Below are 24227 nucleotides of genomic sequence, written 5' to 3'. Positions count from 1 at the left end.
AAGTAAACATTTGGGGGCGCCTGGGTGGTTCAGTCGGTTAAGCGGCTGACTTCGGCTCAGGTCTTGATCTCGCGGTCCGTGAGTTCGAGCCCCGCATCGGGCTCTGTGCTGACAGCTCAGAGCCTGGAGCCTGTTTCGGATTCTGTGTCTCCCTCTCTCTGACCCTCCCCCGTTCATGCTCTGTCTCTCTCTGTCTCAAAAATAAATAAACGTTAAAAAAAAGTAAACATTTAATAATAAGTAAATAAAAAGAACTGGATTCTACTACTACAGAGTAGTAGAAAGAAAATGACTTATTATATTCCAAAGGTAAATAGAATGACGTTAGGATTATCGGTTATTGAGTTTTCCACTGGACCAGACAGTTGGAAGTTGGCAACCAGGAGATCTGTGTGTAGTAATAGATACACTTGTGATGTTGAACAGTTCAGTTAACCTCTTAGGACCTTGATTTCTTCTTCAGCAGCACATGTATATACTGGGGAGGGTGGGGGAGGATTGATGGGAATGGTCTCTAAGGTCTCTTCTTGCCTAGACATGCTTGGACTTGAACTTTCTTTTTTTTATAATTTTCTTTTTAACATTTACTTATTTTTGAGAGACAGCACGAGTGGGGAAGGGGCAGAGAGAGGGGGGGTTACACAGAATCCAAAGTAGGCTTCAGGCTCTGAGCTGTCAGCACAGAGCCCGATGCGGGGCTCGACCTCACGGACCGTGAGATCATGACCTGAGCCAAAGTCAGCTGCCCAACCGACTAAGCCACCCAGGTGCCCCAGGACTTGAACTTTCTGATCCATCCCAGAGTGTCTTAAAGAAAACAGAATAGTGTAATGACCAAAAATCTGGGGCTGGGACTTAGCGTATCGGTTTAGATGCTTTTGGTTCAGGCATTAGAAATCTAAAGTCAGTTTAAACAAAAAGGGGATTTACTGACTCATGTAACTAGAAAATCTAGGAGTGAGTGGGTCAGGCCTTTCGTGTATAGTCTAGAGGGTTTTTTTTAGCAACTGATAATTTATTAAAGAGGTTGATTTAAGCGTCTGCAATGGTGACTTCAGCCTCAACTCCTGGCTCAATACTGATGGAAGTAATCCGCTTAACAGTCTCAGAAGGACTGTGCAAATCAGTGAGTCGTTTGTGTATCCTCATCTGAAAATGATCCCAAGTCTTAGAACCTTCACCACAAGTTTTTGTTGTAGTGATTCTCAGAGTCTTGGTAGACATCCAAACTGGTCCTTTCACTTTGAGATTCTTTTCCTTTGCGCCTCTGATCAAGTCAGCACATACCTTCTCCAAAGACTTTATGTTGCGGCTGGTTAGAGTCATTCTCATTTGGTGAATCGCCACCTCTGGTTCCACGGGTGTCTTCCCAGCGTCTTTAAAAGCCATGGCTGCAGTGCGGCTTCCTGAGCAACTTGGTGAGTCAGGAGCAGGAGCAGGGCCTCCAAAGCTCTGCTGTAGCTGCGGCCATGTCTTCCTCAAAGGGTGAGATTCTTTTTTTTTTTTTTTAAGTTGATTTATTTATTTTGAGAGAGAGAGCGTGCGCACATGTGCACATGAAAGCTCATGTGAGCAGGGGGTGGATGGAGGCAGAGAGAGAAGGAGAGAGAGAATCCCAAGCAGGCTCCACGTGTGAATGCAGAGCCCCGCACCGGGCTCCGTGTCACGCACCTCACGAACCACAAGATCACGACCTAAGCCGAAATCAGGAGTCGGATGTTTGACTGACTGAGCTGCCCCTCATTTTAAGATAAAGATTAAGAGAGTCTTAATGTCTTCACAAATAGGACTCGCGTTTCTCCGATTTGCTCAACTCTGCTATCCATCCTCCTTGGGTAGCTTCGTCCTTGAAGTAGCAAAGCAGCTCCCACATTCCAAGGCTTTGTATCTGCACATCACTCTCACTCAAAACAAGAAAGAACTTTTCCGTCCTCAGGGATCAAAAGTCCGGAGCTTTGCTCTGAATGGACCAACTATGTCATGTGCCCACTTTTCATCCAGATACCGACCAGGGGACACCAAGGGCTGATCGGGCAGCCCCGCCCAAGTCACACAGGAAGGCAAGATAGAATGCATGTTGAGAAGCTTGACCATATTCTCCACTGTTAGAGCCACACTGCTCATGATCAAATTCTGGCTCTGTTAGCTGTATGTTCTTGGGTAATCTACCTAACTGGCAAACTCATCAGTTTCTTCATCTCAATTTTTCAATTAGTAATATAGCAAAGCACTTGGTGTCATTCCTGGCATTCCGTAGGTGTAATGATGACGATGTTGCTGGTGATGATGAGGTTGCAGAGGGACAGAAGCCATGGCATTAGCTCCTGTTTAGGGAGCAGCCAAGCTCCTGGAATGTGGGCTAGTCCGAAGCACGCACACCTGCCCCGTTCAAGGCTCCTGTTTGATCTCCTGCCACATCATACTCTTCCCCTAGCGCTGTCCTTTCTTGCTCTGTGTAGAAATGCTTTCCTTCCTCTCCCCTGCCTCCAGATCTTGCTCATACCTCAAGGCCCAGCCTAAGTGCCTCCTTCATAGTCAGTAGTGTAGGTCCGTGCTTTTGCAAACCTGCAACTGAGTCTCCGCACAAGCAGGATCAGTAGGGGTTAAGAGCTCGGGTCTGCATTAGACAGACCTGGGTTTGCTGCCTGGAAGCAGTATAACTTGGGAAAGCTATTCAACCTCCCTGTGCCTTAGTTTCCTTATCTGTAAACGGGGTCTTCATAGGACCTTCCTCAGAGATTTGTGGAGAGAATGAAGTGACGTACTGTATGTAAAGAGCTTAGTTCAGTGCTGACACAGAGCCAATAATACATCTTAGTCGTCGTTATTCCTAGCCTCATGAGGACACAGCCTGGGTTACATTCTACGCAGAAGTTACTGCTGTGCTGGGCACATAGTAGGTGCTGAGTGAGCCCTTGGCAGTGGGTTTTGAGAAGCATGGAAGCTCTCTTTCCTTTCCCCAACCATCTCTTCACCCTGCCCCCAACAACAAAGCAGCCCTTAAACCCTGGCAAAGTCAGGGTAGCACAGTGGTTGGTGTGGAAGACTGAACGAGTCCCTGACAAGGAGATGGGGTGATAAGGAGCAGTGGACACGGGTGGCAGATGACACATAGAATCAACAGGAAGCTAAGAGGAAACCAGCAAGAGGCTCTTCTATGTTCCACCCTCAGCCATCAAGTTCAGCGCTGCCCAGGTCGTTGTTTGTCTCAGCTGGTGATGAAATGGGGGTCAACCAGTCCGTGGGCTTTCCCCCTGTCACAGGACCCCACCTCGTAGGCTGCGGGGATGTGATGGAAGGTCAGAGTCTCCAGGTAAGCGTCTCCGGCTCTGTCCGCACACACCCCTGCTGCTTTTTCCTGCACCATGACTTAATAGCCATTCCGAAGAAATAGAGAGCTGGTCTGGACTTGGTGATAGAGCCCCCAAGTCTGTCTTCCCTGACCTTTTTCTTCATCTCTCCAGTTAGAAACCTCTCGGTAGCCAGAGATGGGTTCTTTTGCAAGGCTAGCAGGAAAGGGGGTGCGGGCTCTGGCTCCAAGGGCAGCTCTCGGGCTTGCGGCCTTATCTTTAGAGCAGATGCCTGATGCTGGGAAGGTCTTCAGTCTCCTGCTAACCTGAAGGTATGGGAGGAGGAGCCGTGGGCCATGTGCTGTTGGCCTTTGACTCCCTGACCTGGGTTGGAAGACATGCTCCTCTCTCTTCTCTCCTGCCTTCATCCATTTTCCCTCCTGCTTTGGTTCCAGGCTTTCCCTCCAACAGTTCCTAGGTGCTTCTCTGCTGGCCCTTAGACTCCCCCTCTCTCTTGAGAGAGGCACGTACTTCCTGTTAAGCCCTCACCTATTCCTGTGTAAAATGAGTGTGTTGCCGCTTCCAGAGAACTGCCCTGGGTGATGCCCCCCCCACCCCCACCCCATCCAGCACGAGGGCTAATCTCACTCCTGGGGCTCCTCCAGGCCTGGGCTCAGGGCCAGAATTGAAATCTTTCTGATCCAAGCACTGAAAATATTTTGGTGCTCCCAGATGTAACTCAAAGTATAGTCAGCTAATTGAAATCACATAAGCCTTACATGTACGCTAAAAATAAATTTGCTCCTTTCTGGATTTTCTGGGTGCGAAATTCAGGTGTATGAATTAGAGCTTAAGTTCCCCATTTTGGTGCCCTGCCCCGCTGGCACCTCAGATACCCTCTGAGTGTGTCTGGTGGGAAGTCTAGCAGAGTCAGGCTTCTTGCTCTGAGCAGTTGCTCTCTTCTTTCCTACAGGGGAGCTTCTTTCGACTCTTCTATCCCTGCCAGGAGTCAGAGGAGACCACGGAGCAGCCCCTGTGGATCCCCCGCTATGAGTATTGCACTGGCCTGGCCGATTACCTGCGGTTTAATAAGCGCTGGGGGGGTTTGCTGTTCAACCTGGCTGTGGGTAAGGGCTGGCCTCCCCGCCCCGCCCAGATGCTTTCCCAGCTTCTTGGTTATGTTTCTAGGAGAGATCCCTAGGCGCCCACAGTACCATTAGTTTGCATTTTCCAGCCCTTTTGTCGTGGGGCGTGCGTCAGCCATCGCAGTGTGGAGAATTGGGAGAGGATTATATACATAAGAGCTTTGGTTATAGAGTTAGATTGTCGTGGATTTGAATCCAGACTTTCTCGTTTACAGTTCTTCCTTAGCTCTCCTCTCTCTGGGGAAAGTCACACTGAGTCATCTACTTCCCCCAAAGGCCCCACCGTTAAGAAGTCTACCCACCGCCTTGGCACCTCAGGGGTTGTTCAGTATTTGTTGCATTTATCTTCCCATTTTCTATTATATTTGTGCTTGCTAGGGAAGAAAAGGGGAAAGAAAAGGTGACTGTTTGCCCTGGACTGCTCAGGGGCAAAAGGTGGTTCTCCAGTGAGGAGAGGCATGTGTCCCCACGCATGCCTGTGCCCAGGCTGCCCTTGGGAATACAGATCTGGGGCAGCCAGAGATTCTATAGCCCATGTCTCTGCCAGGATCTTGTCGCCTGCCTGTTAGCTGGAATGGCCCCTTTAAGACAAAGGATTCTGGATACCCCTTGGTCATCTTCTCCCATGGCATGGGAGCCTTCAGGTAAGAGCTTCTGTCCCCCAGAACTTGTCATATTCCTCAACCAGTGACAGCAGCTGAGTCTGAACTTCTTCTCAAAGGGCAGAGAAACAGACATTTCCACCTGCCAGCTGTCTTATCTCCCATCTGCTTCCTTCCACCTTCCCTTAAAGGCCTTTCCCAAGCCCCTTCCACCTGGTGGAGTCTTTCAGCAGGCTTCTCATGTTCAGCATTTATAATGAAATAAACAACTTATTTTCTGTTCATATTTATTTAAACAGAAACATTTATAAATAAACACTTTTAGTCCTCTTTCTATATAACAGCACGGAAGTATTAGGAAGGAGCTTAAGCCTTACAGAGTAATTTCTTCACTGTATATGGAGGGACAGCTCTGCCATGGCACTGATGTAACAGTAAGACGGGCTCACTCCCTGCACGCCTGGAGCTCAGAGCCTCACCTGTGAATCTCCGCCACACCGCCGCCGCCCCCCCACCCCCCACCCCGTGGGAGCCTGGGACAGTGGTAGAACTCTCTGAGCCCAGATTTCATCATCTGTCGGATGGGGATGCTGCTCCCACAGCGTGGTTTGTGAGGATTCAGTTAGACTGGCACCTGGAAGTGTCCACACACGCAGTTCTCTGTTTCCCTATGTCGAGGAACCATGGGATGGTGAATGGTAAGATCTCTCCTACCAGACTTGGGTAGGCTCTGCCTGAGTTTTATAAGTCAGTATCCATTCAGAATTCTTCCTAGGAACCCTGATTTCTACATCTTGCTGTGTTACATAGCTTAATAACTATAGTCTGTGTGTTCCTGTGTAAGTTTGTGAAGATTCTGTCTATAGGTTCATTATCAACATATAAGTCTGGCTTATGTCCTAGAAGGTTACACATCTCAAAGGCATCTGTTTTTGCCTCTCCATTCCCTAAACCATTGTCGACACGGTAGCCAGGGAGATCTGTTTTAAAAGCAGATAGGACCGAGTCATTTCAGCACCTAGAGCAGTGCCTGGCAGATGGTGGGTGCTCAGTGAATATTGTTAAATAAATGAACAACTGTCGCTTCTGTATTTAGACTTTTTAATAGTCCTTTGAACTTAATTCAGTTCTTGCCATGGCCTTACGTGGATGCAGGTCCCAGACAAAGTTTCCAGCCTCAGTTCTAACTACTTGCCTCACTCTGGCTCTTGAGACAAACTGATCTTTCACTTCTATAAAAGCACTGTGTTGTTTTCCGCCTCAGAGCCTTTATCTGTGCTGTGCTTTGTGGCTGTTTCCGTTGCCTGAAATATTTGCTGTTCTGCTTCTCTCTTCCTCCTCTGGCCCCCCAACCCCTTCATCTTTGCCTGGCTAATTCCAAATTAACCTCAATGTCTAGTTTGGATGTCACTTTTAGGGGCACCCATCCTAACCCCTGCCTTATATTAGTTTAATTTTTTCAGTAATGTACTTTCATAAGGCAATATCTAGTGCTTCTCAGTACTTATCATAATTATAATGAATTAACTACATGTGATTTTTTTTTTTAATTTTTTTTTTAACCTTTTTTATTTTTATTTTTGAGACAGAGAGAGACAGAGCATGAACGGGGGAGGGGCAGAGAGAGAGGGAGACACAGAATCGGAAGCCGGCTCCAGGCCCCGAGCCATCAGCCCAGAGCCCGACGCGGGGCTCGAACCCACGGACCGCGAGATCGTGACCTGAGCTGAAGTCGGACGCTTAACCGACTGAGCCACCCAGGCGCCCCACGTGATTTTTTTTTTTATTAAAAATTAAAAAAAATTTTTTTAAATTTATTTTTGGGAGAGAGAGAGAGACAGAGTGTGAGCAGGGGAGGGGCAGAGAGATAGAAACACAGAATCCAAAACAGGCTCCAGGCTCTGAGCTGTTAGCACAGAGCCTGACGTGAGGCTCAAACTCGCAAAGTGTGAGATAGTGACCTGAGCTGAAGTCGGACACTTAACCGACTGAGCCACCCAGGTGCCCATGTGTGATTATTCTTTAAGGTCTGTCTTTTCTACTAGATTGTAATTTCCCTGAAGGCAGAGACCATGTCTGTCTTCTATCTCTTCCAGTGCCTAGGACAATACTTGGAAAGTAGTAGTTTCCCAACAAATATTCACTAAGTGAATACAAGGGCTATGTTTTGCTAGGTTCTCATTCATTTAGCAAATATCTGTTGAGCATCTGTTCTGTGCCAGCCCCTTGGCATGAGAAGGTGAGTCCTATGGAGATAAACATCAAGGAATTGCATCTACTAGGGGAGCCTAAACGTGGACTCTCACAGCTAGCCCATGGCAGGAAGTGGAGAGTAAATTTGGAGATGCGGCTCAAAAGGCAAATAGATGGTTTTCAATGTTGCTTTTTTTTTCAAAACTTTTTAAAAACATTTTTATTTATTTTTGAGAGACAGAGAGAGACAGAGCATGAGTGGGGGAGGGGCAGAAAGAGAGAGAGACACAGAATCCGAAGCAGGCTCCAGGCTCTGAGCTGTCAGCACAGAGCCCGACGTGGGGCTCGAACGCACGGACTGCGAGATCATGACCTGAGCTGAAGTCGGACGTTTAACCGACGGAGCCACCCAGGTGCCCTCAATGTTGCTTTCTTATTCAGTAAATTCAGTACCTGCCATATGCCGGGGCTTGTGCTGAGTTTGAGTATTCAGTAGTGAATAAGATAGAGTCCTTGCCTTCAGAAAGACTGTAGTCTAGCAGGGAAAAAAGTAAGAAACATCCTCATTAGCTCACAGGTATTTTATACAGACAGCAGGTGAGCACATGACTTTGGAGAGTGGTCTTTTTGGTCTAAGAATGTGTATTGAGACTTCACCCCTCAGTTGACCTGGGTGAGCCAATTATAAATACTCATCAATAACCAGAATGAAATTCCTAGAAAAAGGTCGCCTGGGTGGCTCAGTCAGTTAAGTGTCTGACTTCGGCTCAGGTCATGACCTCATGGTTTGTGAGTTCGGGCCCCACATTGGGCTCTGTGCTGACCACTCAGAGCCTGGACCCTGCTTCAGATTCTGTGTCTCCCTCTCTCTCTGCCCCTCCCCCACCCACGTTCTGTCTCTATCTCTCTCAAAAATAAATAAACATTAAAAAAATTCCTAGAAAGGGGCGCCTGGGTGGCTCAGTCGGTTAAGCATCCGACTTCGGCTCAGGTCATGATCTCATGGTCCATGGGTTCAAGCCCCGCGTCGGGCTCTGTGCTGACAGCTCAGAGCCTGGACCCTGCTTCAGATTCTGTGTCTCCCTCTCTCTCAAACCCTCCCCCGTTCATGCTCTGTTTCTCTCTGTCTCAAAAATAAATTAAAAAAAAAAAAAAACATTAAAAAAAAATTCCTAGAAAAAAGGCAGGGAGGGAAAGGGACGTGGTTTCCTTTTGTTGCCTGTGTGGTTAAATTCAGGATTGGAAATCCTTGCAGACCTATGGCTTCCCATCACAGGGAGGAGTATGTGTATTTAAATGTTACCTGTTTATTGGGGTGCAGTTGGTTAAGCATCTGACCCCATTTTAGCTCTGGTCGTGATCTCACAGTCATAAGATGGAGCCTCACATTGGGCTCTGCTGAGCCTAGAGCCTGCTTGAGATATATTCTCTCTCCCTCTCTCTCTCTCTGTCTCTCTGTGTCTCTGTTTCTGTCTCTCACCTCCCTGCCCCTCCTCCCTCATATGCTCACACGTGCTCTCTAAATAAATAAACACACAAATACATAATGATGTGCCATTGTTCCTTTGGTTTCCACACAGTCCTGTGAGGTAGGTGGGGGGTGGCTGGGGGGGCGGGATGCGTATTTTACACATGACCAGGCAGGCTCTGAAAGGCAGACTTGCCCAAGGTTACACAGTTTGAACTGGGAAAGGATCAGAAATCTCTCTGGCTCTGACGTCCAATGCACTGCCTCCCTTGGAGAAGTGAGAGAAGGTGAAAGTCGATTTAATGTCTGTCCTTCCTGACCTTTCTGAATCAGTTAGGATCCAAACAAGTTGTATTAACAGAAAAACTCCAAATAACAGTGACCTAAGCAATATGAAGTTTTTTTTTTTTCTTGCTCAGATAAAACAAAGCTAGAGGTAGACAGAGATGATACGGTACTTCCACAGTTAAGCAGAGAGACTTCTTTTATCATCTTGCTCGGCCATGTGTGGCTTCCATTTCTAAGGCTATCTGATGACCTCAGGTGGCTGCTTTTGCTCCTACCGTTGCACCCACATTCCCAGCAATAGGAAGGGAGAACTTGCCTGAGAGTTCTGTACAACACACTGTCTAGTCCCATTGACTAGATCTACTCTGTCCATTATAGTAGCTTTTAGCTGCATGTGGCTATTGAACATTACAAATATGGCTGGTCTAAACTGAGATGTGAAGTGTAAGGTACACACTGGATTTCAAAGACTTCATATGGAAAAAAAAAAAGAACTTAATAGAATATTTCATTAATTCAGACATTCTTTTTATTTAAAGTAATCCCGGGGAGCCTGGGTGGCTCAGTCTGTTAAGCATTTGACTTTGGGTCAGGTCATGATCTCGCGGTTTGTGGGTTTGAGCCCCATGTCAGGCTCTGAGCAGCCCGGAGCCTGCTTGGGATTCTGTGTCTCCCTCTCTCTCTGCCCCTCCCCGACTCGCACTCTGTCTCTGAAAAATGAATAAATCTTAAAAAAAAAAAAAAAAAAAAAATTAAAGTAATCTCTACACCCAGCGTGGGGCTCAAAGGTTCAAACTCATGACCCCAAGATCAAGAGTAGGATGCTCTACCAACTGAGCCAGCCAGGTGTCCCTAATTCAGACATTTTGATTATATGTCAAAATGATAATGTCTTGGCTCTATTGAGTTAAATATAACATATTATTAAAATTAATTCCACCTGGGTATTTTGTGTTTTTTTTGTTGTTGTTGAGTTTAAAACATATATCAGGGGGCGCCTGGGTGGCGCAGTCGGTTAAGCGTCCGACTTCAGCCAGGTCACGATCTCGCGGTCCGTGAGTTCGAGCCCCGCGTCAGGCTATGGGCTGATGGCTCAGAGCCTGGAGCCTGTTTCCGATTCTGTGTCTCCCTCTCTCTCTGCCCCTCCCCCGTTCATGCTCTGTCTCTCTCTGTCCCAAAAATAAATAAACATTGAAAAAAAAAAATTTAAAACATATATCAGGGTGCCTGGGTGGTTCAATCAGTTGAGCTGAAATCAGTCTGTTGATTTCAGCTCAGGTCATGATCTCACAGTTCATGAGTTTGAGCCCTGCATCGGGCTCTGCACTATCAGTACGGAGCCTACTTGGGCTTCTCTTTCTCTCTCTCTGCCTCTCTCTCTGTCTCTCAGAAATAAGTAAGTACACATTAAAATATATATCTACTAGAGAATTTTAATTATTTATGAGGGTAGTATTATATTTCTATTGCTGGGCTAGAACTTAATTCACACAGTTAAACCTGGCTGCAGGGGAGGCTGAGAAATGTCATAATTGATGGCATAACTATCTTGAGCTGAAAATCAGATTCTGTTACTAAGGCGGAGGGAAAAGTAAGTCTTTAGAGTAGGCAGTGAACAGTGTCTGCCATATTGCTTTTTTTCTGGGAAGTTGGAGGACAGACCAAAAAAATCACATGCTAACTGACAGGGGCAGATTTGCATATTACAGAAATAGCCAGAGTGTCTGTCTTCGAGGATCTGACCAACAAATTTGGGAGACATACAACATATAGACAATAAAAATGCAATTGTCAAAGTAGCCAAACTGTATTGGGGGGTGCTGGAGGAGATAAGTCAAGGTTCATATGGGGTTGAAAACGTCATGGATGGATTTCCACATGCTTCTTGGAATCTTGGGGAGACAAGTGGTATGCTGGCCGGAGAAAGTACCTTGAGGAGGGCTATTCCAAAGGAAGCTTCCTCCCATTCAATCTTTTGAGATGGTCACTAGCCAAGTATGGTTGGATTGGGGGCTGCAGGTGGGCAATTCTTTTGACCACTTCTCTCTTTCTTCCTTCCTGCGTCTCTAGGACACTGTATTCAGCCTTCTGCATGGAGCTGGCCTCCCATGGCTTTGTGGTGGCTGTTCCAGAACACAGGTGAGGGGACGGTAGTCATAACGAAGTATAATAGATTGGATGCCTGCCTTGGGCTAGGATATAGGCTAGACCCATATTGAGATGGTATTTTTAGTCTTCACAACAACCACGCAAAGCAGGTATTATACTCATTTAAAAAAATTTTCTTTTAATGTTTTATTGTTTCATTTATTTTTGAGAGGGAGGGAGAGAGAGAGAGAGAGAGCGCGAGCGCGCGTGTGCTCATGGGGAAGGGGCAGAGAGAGAGGAAGACACAGAATCCAAAGCAGGCTCCAGGCTCTGGGCTGTCAGCACCGAGCCCGATGCGGGGCATGAGCCCACGAACTGGGAGATCATGACTTGAGCTGGAGTCGGTCACTTAACCGACTGAGCCCCCCAGGCGCCCTTATACTCATTTTAAAGGTGAGGAAACCACGGTTCAGAGGTTCACTTGCTGAAGGTGACACTGCTAAATTGGGGTTCAAACCTATCAGTCTTCAATTTCAGGGTTTTTCTCCTCTCCTGTGTATGCCCCCAGATCTTTTTTCCCTCCTGGCCAAAGGATGATCCAGGGTATCTTGGCAGAAATGGAGGATTTGGTAAAGGGGAGAAATAAGCTGAAGAGTGTCTTCTTGGTGTCTCTGGTGGCGTGTGTATTTCAGGGACGGGTCAGCTGCGACCACCTGTTTCTGCAAGCAGGCCCCAGAGGAGAACCAGCTCACTAATGAGTTGCTGGAAGAGGAATGGATCCCTCACCGTCAGATTGAAGAAGGGGAGAAGGAATTCCATGTCCGAAATTACCAGGTAGGCTTGTGCCAGTTGGGGAAGGGAGAGTTTACCTGTCTTCCTCCTACTATAGTCACTAAGAAGACTTTTCACTAACCTTCTGTCCTGAAATCTCAGCCATAGTGGGTCTGAGCTTGCCACATCAGAGAAATGGGGTATTAATCAAGACTTTTACAATTGCAGGTGACAGAAAGTCCATTTAATCTCGTTAGGCCAAATGGAGACTTGATTGGCTTATCCAGGCAGTTGTAAGTGGGGCAGGACCACGGGAGCCAGACAAATACGGTCAAGACCTTTCTTTCTTTCTCATCTCTGCTCTGCTGGTTGGTCTTGTCTGCAAACTGGCTTACCTTGTGAGGTTAGAACCATAGCTCGTGACAGTCTGAGCTTGCGTATGTTTCAGCTCCCCATCTGAGAGAATTAGGCTCTTTGGGGGTTGTCTCCCAGTCGTCATACCTGCCTCAAGCTGCAGGTTGAAAATGAAAAACCCTGGAGGGAGGCTCCTAGACTGGGGAGAGATACCCAAATGGGAAATTCCCATCAGAAGTACATTGACAGGTTTGAGGGGAGTACAGTCCTCAAAGGTCAGGGTTAGCCGGCAAAGTAGGAGCAGATAAGTGCTAGACAGACAAAAGCAATAGATGTATGTTGTTAATAGGCAAGTAGAATCCAGTACTAGGTTGATTCAAAAACACTCTTGCTCCTTTTGTGTTCAAGGTGCTTTCATATGTGTTGTCTTATTCGGTCCTCTTGACACCCCTGTGGGGAGGTGGGTAGAGAGTTTGTATGGCAGTGCTGACTGCAGTGAACTGTTAGGTGGCGCTTATGTGAGCTGCTAGGAGGTTGCTGAGCCTTTCTCAGGATGTGGAACCCACAGTGCTTGCTGACATGTGGGTGGGCAAGCTATCCCTGCATTCTTCCTTGGCTCTGTCGGAGAGTGAGATCCTTGCTGGATGATTGTGCGGCGTTCCAGCTCCCACCAGGACTGTCTGTGTTGCAGGTGCATCAGAGGGTAAGTGAGTGTGCACGGGTGTTGAAGATCCTGCAGGAGGTCACTGCTGGGCAGATCGTCCTCAACATCTTGCCTGGCGGGTTGGATCTGATGACTTTGAAGGTATGGCAGCCATCGGTATGACCCTGAGCACACATATTCATCAGGACTTTTTTGGTTACAAATAACAGAAACCTAACTCATTAGCTTAAACCGAAAGAGAATTTATTGACTCAAGTGAGTGGGAAGATCCAAGGCAGACAGGCTTCAGGCCAGTGTAGCTAGATCCAGGGTCTCAGACATTGTCATCAAAGCCCCGGCACTCTCTCTACCTTCTCCTGGCTCAGTTCCACTCTGTGTATGTGAGCTCCATTCTCACTGCACACCCCCCCCATTAGACAAGAAAGATGTTGCTGGCAGCCTGAACCTGTGTTTTTTTTTAAGTTTGCTTATTTATTTTGAGACAGAGAAAGCACAAGCAAGGAAGGGGCAGAGAGAGAGGAGGACAGAGGATCCGAAGCAGGCCCTGCGCTGACAGTAGAAAGTCTGACACGGGGCTCAAACTCACGAACCACGAGATCATGACCTGAGCCGAAATCAGATGCTTAACCTACTGAGCCACCCAGGCGCCCCACCCCAAGCGTTTTTTCAATTCAGCTCCAGATTTAACAGGAAGAGAGATTCTGTTGCCTCCACTATTCTGGGAAGGCCGTGGCCCTGCTTAGGTTACTTGTCCCTTCTAGATCTATCACTGTACCAGAAGGACAGTTGTTAAGTGGGGCAGATAGGTTGGCCTGCCTCGGTTCTACCCCCACTTCTGGGTCAGGGGAACCTGAGCACCAGGACTGGCAGCCCTACAGGGCCACACGGATAAGGAAGAAATGTTTCGGTCCCCAGAGGAAGGGCTGTCGAGCCACAAACAACCTGCGTCCACAGCAGGCTAATTCCTTCCCTCAAGGGGATCTCAGAAATCCTCCCAGGAGGATAGAAACTGTCTTGGCTATGGAATTTGCAGCCTATGAAGATACATTCCCAACCCCCCTATCTTTCCCACCTGATTTCAAAAATAGCTCAGGCTCTATTTAGACCACCAAGAAATCACACAAAAGCATGAAGAAAAAAATAGTTTTTCTACATTTTGATGTCTGTCCTTCCAGTTCTTTTATTTATCTATTTATTTACTTATTTATTTTGAGAGAGAGGAAGCCTGCAAGCAGGGGGAGGGGCAGAGGTAGAATCTTAAGCAGGCTGGTGCTCAGCACAGTCTCCATCTCACAATCCTAGGATCATGACCTGAGCTGAAATCAAGAGTCGGACACTCAACTCACTGAGCCACCCAGGTGCCCCAGGCTTTCTAGTTCTTTTTGAATGCATAACATATACGTATACATTTTTAAAAGCAATAATGTTATCATTTAATACAAGCTTTTGTATGGCCTTTTTTTTTTTTCACTTAGCAAAATAGTCTGAATGTTGTCTTATGCCAGTGAATATTTTCTAGGGCATGATTTTTAGTAGCTGTGTAATATTCCATTGCATAAGTGAGAATGGTGTATGTATATATATAAAAAAATAACAATTACTGCCTATGAGTACTTACCGCGATGAGAGCCCTTCGCACAAACTTACGCGGGAAGTATTATCTCTTTGCATAGAACGAAACCAAAGATCAAAGAGACTATCTACCCAAGGTGACACAGCTAAGTAAGTGGTAGGCTCAGGCTTCAAACTGGGGCTTTTGGATCCCAAAGCCTGTGCTGTGTGCCCCAAAACCTTACTACAAAGTACCTTTTAGGGGCACCTGGGTGGCTCGGTCAGTTGAACATTCGACTCGATTTCAGCTCAGGTCGTGATCCCAAGGTCATGGGATTGAGCCCCACCTCGGGCTCTGCACTGAGCATAGAGCCCTGCATGAGAGTCTCTCTCTCTCTTTCTGTCTCTCCCCTCCCCCACCCCTCTCCCCCCCACCACTCTGGCTCTCTGTATAATAAAAATAAATGAAAAGAAAATACCTCGTAAAGGCTCTAGTAGCATCTTCCAGGGCAGAGTATCTGCCTGGATGCGTTGGCAAGGCAGAGATATGAAGCGCTTTACCAACTATTTGATGTATGTCATCAACCCCCACTAGACAAGCAGGGTCCTGGGCACTGAAGTGCAGGGCTGCACGCCTGTGCAAAAATACAACAATCGAACTAAACTCCAGCCTGCCTAATGTTGGTCTTAGGCTCCTAAGACCAACATTAGGCAGGCTGGAGTTTAGTTCGATCGTTGTATTTTAGAGAAATACAGAATGAGAAAAGCTAAGAACGTTTTCGTCTATCAGATTACGATCTGAAAATTGATTACTCACTCTTGGCCAAACTGTGGGGAAGTAGAGACTACAGATTGCCCCATGCAGGAGAGTTTGGCGATACTTATCAAAAGCACAAATGCACATATTATTTGACCCAGCAGCGTCCACTTCTTGGAATTTATTCTATAGATACTTGTACCCATGCAACATGATGTACGTACAAGGTTAATCATTCCACTGTTGTTTGTAATAGCGAAAGCTTGATAGTATCCTAAGTGTTCTCCAGTAAGGGAAGTGGTTTAATAGATTATGGAACAATGGATGTATTAGTTTTGGGAATGTTAATTGCCGTAACTTGTAAGTCCCAAATCTCAGCAGCTTAACACAATGGAAATTTAATTCTCTCCCACGTAAAGTCAAAAATGGGTGCTCCTGTGCACGAGCTATCTCAGGGATCCAGGCTCCTTTCAGCTCATAGCTCTACCCTCTTCCACTTGTGAAACCCAACTCCACTGTGTGCAGTAGTTCAGGAATTGGAAAGGGTGTAGAGGTTTGTATGAAACACTTTTTATGGGCCAAGCTTGGAAGTGGAGATATCGCTTTCGTGCTCATTCCGTCGGCTAGAACTTGGTCCCAAGGCCACATCCAACTGCTGGGCAATAGAGTCTAGCTGTCTGTCCAGGAAGAAGACAGATTTGGGGATCAGCCAACTGTCTATGCCATGGTGAAACCCATTGTAGTTGTAAAAAGGATAAGGAAGGTCTTTATGTACTAATATTATTATGTACAAAGGTAAGACACAATGCCACTTGTATAAAAAGGGGGGGGAAGTATAGAGTCACATTTACCTGTATGCATGTAAGTAAGCTCTGCAAAGACACTGAAGAGACTTACCCGTGTAGGGATAGGTGTTGGGCAGCTGTGGGAAAAGGGAACGTGGTACGCGGGTGACTTTGCTATATACTCCTGATTTTAGGGATTTATAAATATATTAACCTATTAAAAAAAGCTGAAGTGGCCACCAGCCAAGTTGTTGGTCGGAAGGTACTGAGCAAGGGGGGAGAATTTGGATACAGAGCCTTGGGTTAGAAATTGGGGAGAGCAGGGGAGAGCATGGGAGCTGGGCAGAGGCTGGACAGCAAAGGCTAGAGAGATTTTCCGAGCCCCTTAGCAGGCAGCTGCAGTGGCTTTTTATATAACCAAGCCCTGCAGGCTTCTGTGGACAACCAGAAATAGATACTTGCGGAGCATGTTCGAGCAACCAGACTCACTGCTAGAGAAACGTCAGGACAGATGCCCAGAGGAAGGAGAACCTGAGTCTGTTTCTGGATGAGCACGCCTCACTTCAGAGGAAAATGACAGGTGGCAGGAGCTTTCTGTTCTGTCCTCGGCTTGGTGCACGTGTCAGCCTGTTGGACTGGCTGTAAGGCAGGGGTCTACAGGCCAGAGACAGTTCTTGTTCTTAACGTGCTCTTACACTGATGGGTCAGCGTGGAATCACATCATTTATGCCCATTCATTTATGCGTGTGTGTGTGTGTGTGTGTGTGTGTGTGTGTGTGTGTGTATATATATATTTTTTTTTAATGTTTATTTTTGAGAGAGAGTGAGAGACAGAGCGTGAGCAGGGAAGGGGCAGAGAGAGAGGGAGACACAGAATCCGAAGCAGGCTCCAGGCTCTGAGCTGTCAGCACAGAGCCTGACATGGCACTCGAACTCACAAACCACGAGATCATGACCTGAGCTGAGGTTGGATGCTTAACTGACTGAGCCACCCAGGCGCCCCTGTTGGTATATATTTGAATGTCTCCTCTGGTCCGGGTGTTACAGGCAGTATGATTACAAAAACAAAGGTGGAAAACATAGTTTTCAGAATTCCTGACTACAGAAAGCTGTTCAGCCTGGGGATTGCCTGACTGGCTGCTCTCCGCTGAGCAAGAGGTTCTTAACGTGCAGGTGGGAGCTCACCCACTGTACTGTGCCTCCACATCACTCTCACTCTTTGCCTCTTGCCTCTGAAGAATTCCCGGAAAAGCAACCCCGCGTTTCTGATTTGGCTCAGTTCTCTGCTTTCCTCAGGGCAGCATCAACATGAGCCGCGTGGCTGTGATGGGACATTCATTTGGTGGGGCCACGGCGATACTGGCTTTGGCCAAGGAGACCCAGTTTCGGTGAGTTTCCCAGCGATGCTTCTGTGAGCACACAGTATTCATTCAGCGTGTGTTTGTCACACAAGAGTTATATACTAGGCACTGTTTTGGGAGCTGAGGGTTCAGTGGCGAACAAGAAAACAGGGTCTCAGATTTCATGGACTTATGTTATTGTGGGAGGAGATGGACTAATAAACAGTCAAATCCCCAGTCCCCAAGTGTAGTGAAGCAAATAAGAGGCCGATATGCCAGAGTAATTGGAGGTTTTTTGGAGAAAGTGACATAAACCAAGACTTAACAAAGAAACTAACCATATAAAGGTCTAGGGGATCATTCTAGGAAGAGGGAACAGCTAATGCAAAGGCCCTGAGGTAGAAAGAAGCTTGCTGTGTCAGTGTGGGGGAGGCACAGTGAGTGAGGGGAAGTGGCTCAAGATGTGATCAGAGAGATAAACAGGGGCTAGATCACAGGGCCTTTTGGCCACAGTGAGGGTGTTCGATTTTATTCCAGGTATGATGGGAAACCGTTGAAGGATTTTAAGAAGAAAAAAAATCTTTATTTATTTATTTACTTATTATTTCATTTTATTATTTATTTATGTATTAAACTAATTGCTACACTCCACATGGGCTCAAACTCATGACCCCAAGATCAAGAGTCACATGCTCTTCCTGCTGAGCCAGCACCACCCCCCTCAACCCCGCCCCGAGAAAAGTCTTATTTGCACTTGTAAAGATCCCTCTGGCTACTGTGTGAAGAATGGACTGTAGCAGGACAAGACTGAAAACCAGGAGGCTAGTTAGAGGAAAGCTATTTCAGAGTCAAGGTCAGAGGTGGTGGGTTTTCATTAGGACAGAGGTGGCAGGATGGAGAGATGTGAATTGAGTCAGGATATTCTATTTTAGAATTTTCAGGACTTGGTGATGTATGAGGTGAAGGAAAGAGGAGTCAGGTTTTTCATTTTTGTATACATCATCTGAGTGGGAGATGAATGTCCTTCCTTGATATGGAGAAGACCGGAGGAACTTTGGCGGTGGGGTGCTAATCTTGGGGCCTTAGTTTTGCCCCAGGTGACAGATTACTGCTTGCCACACTGGCCATGTCTTTGAGTTGTGGCATCGAGGAACCTTTTCCTGACCTCCCATGCCGTACATGCTGTGGGCTCACATAGCTCCTTGTGCCGTCAGGGCACTGAGCTGCATTTCGTTACCTTGTCTGTTCTGTCTCCCTTTCTAGACTGGGAGCTCCATGAGAGCAAGAACTGTGTCATTTATCTCTGTATCCACAGCACAGAGCTAAGCACATAGTAGGTACTCAGTGAATGTTGAATGAATGAAGTACCTTCTTTTTTTTTTTTTTTAATTTTTTTTTTCAACGTTTTTATTTATTTTTGGGACAGAGAGAGACAGAGCATGAACGGGGGAGGGGCAGAGAGAGAGGGAGACACAGAATCGGAAACAGGCTCCAGGCTCTGAGCCATCAGCCCAGAGCCCGACGCGGGGCTTGAACTCACGGACCACGAGATCGTGACCTGGCTGAAGTCGGACGCTTAACCGACTGCGCCACCCAGGCGCCCCGAATGAAGTACCTTCTGAGTAACCCAGGTCAACAACCTGAGTAGATCCAGGAGAAGGTCTGACCCTTGCTCTCAGTGAGTTTAAAATCTAGAAGAGTCTTTGGTGACAGGTAAAACTGATCTCTACCCAAGATCCCAACTGAAGTGTCTGGGCCCTGGTACCCCCTTCCTGGCTTTCTGAGCTTTTGTCCCCCTGAAGGGAAGAACCCTGCCCCTTCCCCCTCTACCCTAACTACTCTTACCTGGGTTTCCGCATGGCTATTCCAAATGTCTGGTTCCATGACAGGTGTGCTGTGGCTCTGGATGCTTGGATGTTTCCTCTGGAACATGACTTTTACCCCAAGGCCCGAGGCCCTGTGTTCTTTATCAATGCTGAGAAATTCCAGACAGTGGAGAGTATCAACTTGATGAAGAAGATATGTGCTCAGCACGAGCAATCCAGGATCATAACTGTCCTGTGAGTAAGCCCCAGGGTCATGATCCCCAGTGTCCTCGCCATTTGCTACCTAGCTGTGGCTCTCTTAGTTTCTTCTACGTTATCCGTAAGTTCTACCCATCAATACAGCACCTGGGTACTTCCTGAAGTGCAAAGCCTTATTCATTCCTTTAGGATTTCCTATCTGTCCCTTTCCACTTAGCTCTATCTACAGCAATTCCTTTATTAGTTTATATGACTTGATGACAGGATTTACCTGTTGCTTTCTGGAACAGAAAGCAACTCTTTCCCTGGAGAGGAAAAGTGTGGGTCGGGGTGGACTCCAGAGATCTCGAACCTCATTTGGGAATTTTACCGAGTCTTTTGAAGACTAAACGTAGTAGCCCTTTGACGTTCAGGAGATAGGCCTCAGGAGACCTTGAATACCTAAATTCGGATACCTTCCGTAAACCATCTATCTTCTGCCCAGGAGAAACCATACTCTTCACTTCCATTGCTAGCACTATCAGATGGTTTTCTTTCAGGGGCCATTTTTCACAGAAAGAAAATTTTTTGAGTGACTTTCACATACGTACCGTAGCTCGTAAGTGGCACACAGTTCAGGTGCAGGGCTGAAGGCTCACTGACAGATCTCTGACTTGCTTCCACCCTGCACTCAAGCCTGACAGAGCCTAATAGCGCAGGCGTCAAGGATCCCACGTTCTGTCTTGGCAAGACGACAAGTAACTACGTGTCACGGGCCTTTGGAATCACTCAGGTAGTTGAAACGCTAAGTCCGAAGCGCTGGAATGCTAGGAGTCTGCCACCCTGGCTCATCTTGGCGGGGCTGTCTCCCCGAGGGCCAGCCCTCCCTTTGGCTGTTGATCTCATGGCAGCGTGACAGTTTCCCCAAGCCAGTCAGATTGAGGGTAATGGTGGGAAGGGAGGTGAGAGCAGTCGGGAAGGGGATGATTTAACTTTTGGCAGTGTATCTCTTCTTAAACCGAGTGCTGGGTATCCATTATGTTTATTCGTTACACTTTTTCGTGTGCCTTAAGTAACACATTTTTTTTTTTAAGTCAGCTTTTCTGCATGATACCAACCAAAGTTTGGCATTTAGGTTTTCTTCCCTCATTGAATTGATTAGGAAATTGAGTTGGGAGCAATAGCCCAAAATGAACCTACCGAGAACTTTTCACCTTCGAATTAAATGTATTTGATATCAAAGAACTTAAATTCTAATCCAGAAACCCTCTTTTATAAGCATTTGTCCTCACTTGTCTGATTACTTAAATAAAGACAGGGGATTCCTTTTCCTGTTTACTTTGTGGTACATTTCTGAAGAAAGAGGAGCTGACATGTTTTGTGAATGTTCAGGAGTCACGTGAAAGCCATGGTGTGGTGGTTTGTAATGACATAGGAATGGCCGGTGTGGCAGACCTCGCTTCCTCACCCCTGCGCCTGCCCGCTCCAGCTAACTCCACCCTTCCCTGCACTGTCAGATGTTGTGTTCTAGGGGCCGAGGCAGCTTTGAAGCCAGGCACCCCTGTGTTCAAATCCTAACCCTGTCCCTTGCTAGCTGTGTGACCTCAGGCAGTTCCTTTCCTCGGATTCCGTCAAAGGGGAAATGCTTCTCGTACGAGACTCTTGTGAAAATTGAGATAATGCACATAAAACAGCTCGCACATGGTGAATGCTTAACAAATACTAGTTATGCCTTAGCCTCCAGACCCATACCGGTTCCTTGTTCCTCTTTTCCTCTAGTGGTTCTGTTCATCGGAGTCAAACTGACTTTGCCTTTGTGGCTGGTAACTGGATTGGTAAATTCTTCTCCACTCAAACCCGTGGGAGCTTGGACCCCTATGAAGGTCAAGAGATTATGGTGAGGGCCATGTTGGCCTTCCTGCAGAAGCACCTTGGTAAGGAGAGAACTGGGGTTTATGGGGAAGCCATGGGGTCCCTTAGATTTCCCTGCGCAGTGGTCTATACCGACATGTCCCAGATCAGGACGATTTATGGCACAAGGAAAACCTGAGCGAAGGAGAGGGTTATGTAGAATTACAGAAAGAACACTTAGCTGAAAGTTCGGAGACCCTGACTCTGTCTCTTACTACCTGAATGAACTTGGCCTCATCATTGAACTCCTGAGCCTTGGTTTCCTCACTGTAAATCGAACATTCACCTCTCTCTACTCCATTACTTGGGTCCTAACTCATTATCACTCACCTCATGTGGATCGTGGAGGTTATAATGATAAATGGGCTAAATTCGTGGAAGTGCTTTAAACAAAACAAAGCACGGAAGGCCTATGACCAGTGTCATATATCACAGACCAGCTAAATGGCAAGGCCTGTAGAGGTCATCGGTCCATCCTCCCACCCAGAGGAGATGGCCCCTTCCCTGCCATGTGGAGAGTGCTTCTCTGAGGGTCAGCCCTCTCCGCCTCTCCATTTTAAGACTGATACTCTAGTTAGGCTTGTTTTGGTTACAAGGACTAGATATTGACTCAGTTACCTCAAGAAGAAAAGGGGAGTTTATTGATGAGAGTACACCCAGCCAGGTGGGAAGCAAAAAGTTACAGGAACCCAAGTAGGACTGGCCTCTCTCTCTCTCATCTCTCTCATGGGCTTAGCCTCATTTCCTCTCATGACCTCTCTCTTTCTCTTGGCTCCAGTCTGTATTTTTCTTATATTCTACTCTAGTTTTTCTCTTGCCAATAGCCTCTGCTTGTTCAGTTGCTGGTCCCTCATAGCTCCAGTCAGCTCGAACCACTCATGGCCGCAAAGATGCGGCCTCCTCCCATCTTTGGCTCCCGCTGCTCGCTGCCATGTTTCCCCGCATTTCCCAGACCAGATTCCCAAGAGAGACAGCTTGATTCTACCAGCTCATCTTTACCTAGCAACATATCGTAGGCCACTGTCCAGCTTAGGCCCAGAGCTCTCTGGATCAGATGTCCCTCTCTGATCCACCAACTGTTGTGCTAGCACAGTGTCCTTCAGAAGGGGGTCAGGCTGGCCTGGGTTTCCAAGGTTCCGCCTCACCCCAGCCGAAGACCAAAATGTCCTACTTTGTGACTCCTCCCACTTGCCCTGATCATCCCCTCAAGGGCTACCCAGAGGGGCCCCCGGCCCCTTGCACATGGCAGGTCTTCAGATACTTTAAGTCCCCTATGGTGTCCTCTCTGAGTTTCCCGGTCAGTAAGCTAAATGTCCCCGGTACCTGCGCCTGTTCCCTGTGCAGCTCCCCGTGTGGCCATTATTATCCCCTTCGGATGCACTGTTTGTCACCACACCTGGGTGGTGCCCCGACTTGAGCAGCTGGTTGCGGTACAGCAGCACCGTCACCTCTGTGCTCTGGACACTAGACTTCTAGTTGCGTGGCCTGAGTGCGTTCACAATTCCAACCGTTGCCTAACAAATTCGGCTTGGATTGAGTTTGCTTTTAAAACACATCTGTTCTATTATGAGTTTATTGACTTTTTGAACCTCCGTTTGCATTTCAAAATTTATGCCTGTTCATTTTCTCTTGCTCATTGTGTGAGCCATTATGCCTGCCTGGGTTTAGAGACTTCCAGGGTTAATAGAGACCTTGGAGCACCACCTGTCACCTCGTAGGAGAAGAATGGGTCCATGAGTCTCGACTTTAATGGAGACTGAGTACATGGTCCTCAGTCCACTTTCCCCATTTCCTACTGGCACCATGTCATTAGGTAAGAGCTAAATATGACAGGGGAGCCTACCATGGCGTGATTGGTATTTCCGCCTTTAATACCAATGTCTGTTGAGCTAAGGTACTTATTACGGAGACCACCAGAAGAGGAGACGGAAGGGAGGCAAGCCTTACACTGAAGGGAGATTACTGAGGATTTGCATTATGCCAGGCTTTCCACTGAGTACTATAGATTCAGTATGAGGTATAATCCTGAAGATGACCCTCTCCGGCAGGTACTTTTATTATTAACTCCATTTTATAGATGAAGATAGGAAGCTTAGAAAATTTAATTTGTCCAAGGTTATCTGGTTATTGAGTGGCAAGGCCAGAATGCAGCCTAACTTGTCTGATTCCCAAGCCCACGTACTTAGTTGATGCACTGTTCTGCCAGTGACTGATGACCACGATATATGTGCTCAGTCTTGAGGAGATGCAGAGGGCAGGCGCCTGGCTGATGGAAGGGAACAGACAGCCGAGGAAGGAGGCTCCCCAGACAAAGTGATGCTTGTCTTGAATCTTTTTTTTTAATTTTTAAAAATGTTCTTACTTGTTTTTGAGACAGAGACACACACACACACAGAGCACGGGTGGGGGAAGGGCAGAGAGAGAGGGAGACACGGAATCTGAAGCAGGCTGCGGGGTCCGAGCTATCAGCACAGAGCCTGATACGGGGCTCAAAGTCACAAACCACAAGATCATGACCTGAGCCGGAGTCAGAGGCTTAACTGACGGAGCCACCCAAGCACCCCTGCTTGTCTTTAATCTTAACCGATGAGTACAATTCTCCAGGCAAGAAAGGGGCAAGGATCTTCTAAACAGAAGGCGCAGACGCTTGTATGGTCAGTTTTGAGAAACTGTGTTTAGAGTGTCTGGCTCTCGGGGGCACCTGGGTGGCTCAGTCGGTTGAGTGTCCGACTTTGGCCTGGGTCGTGATCTCACGGCTTGTGAGTTCGATCCCCACGTCAGGCTGTGTGCTGACAGCTCGGAGCCTGGAGCCTGCTTCGGATTCTGTGTCTCCCTCTTTCTCTGCCCCTCCCCCCGCTCACACTCTGTTTCTCTCTCTCTCAAAAATAAACATTAAAAAAAAAAAAAGTATCTGGCGCTCAGGATAGTGAGTTGGTGGAACATACAGGCAGAGAAGTGGGCAGAAGCCAGAGGAGAAGCCATGTACTTGCTGAAATGAGAGTGGATTTTATTCCCCT

The 24227-nt window shown here is 47.2% G+C and overlaps 1 protein-coding gene across 8 annotated transcripts in view; it reads left to right on the top strand.

Annotated features, from left to right (window-relative positions):
• The window catches only part of PAFAH2 (platelet activating factor acetylhydrolase 2), a 66691-nt gene that overhangs the window by 4090 nt on the left and 38374 nt on the right, over positions 1-24227 (top strand). For 2 of the 8 annotated variants that reach the window (XM_045476139.1, XM_045476142.1), the window contains exons 2-10: positions 3173-3313; positions 4264-4417; positions 4983-5079; positions 11057-11125; positions 11767-11908; positions 12891-13004; positions 17253-17344; positions 19186-19356; positions 21079-21233. In XM_045476139.1, the coding sequence (XP_045332095.1) occupies positions 3224-3313; positions 4264-4417; positions 4983-5079; positions 11057-11125; positions 11767-11908; positions 12891-13004; positions 17253-17344; positions 19186-19356; positions 21079-21233 (1084 nt within the window). In that variant the 5' untranslated portion in view covers positions 3173-3223. Of the gene's footprint in view, positions 1-3153; positions 3314-4263; positions 4418-4982; positions 5080-11056; positions 11126-11766; positions 11909-12890; positions 13005-17252; positions 17345-19185; positions 19357-21078; positions 21234-24227 lie in introns of those variants that run through there. The other 6 variants (XM_045476138.1, XM_045476140.1, XM_045476141.1 and 3 more) reach the window with 5 other exon arrangements.

This window comes from Leopardus geoffroyi, chromosome C1, assembly GCF_018350155.1.
Source record: "Leopardus geoffroyi isolate Oge1 chromosome C1, O.geoffroyi_Oge1_pat1.0, whole genome shotgun sequence".
NCBI classification, from domain to species: Eukaryota; Metazoa; Chordata; class Mammalia; order Carnivora; family Felidae; genus Leopardus; species Leopardus geoffroyi.
Note: the sequence above shows the minus strand (reverse complement) of the source record. Positions and strands in the feature narration are given on the sequence as shown.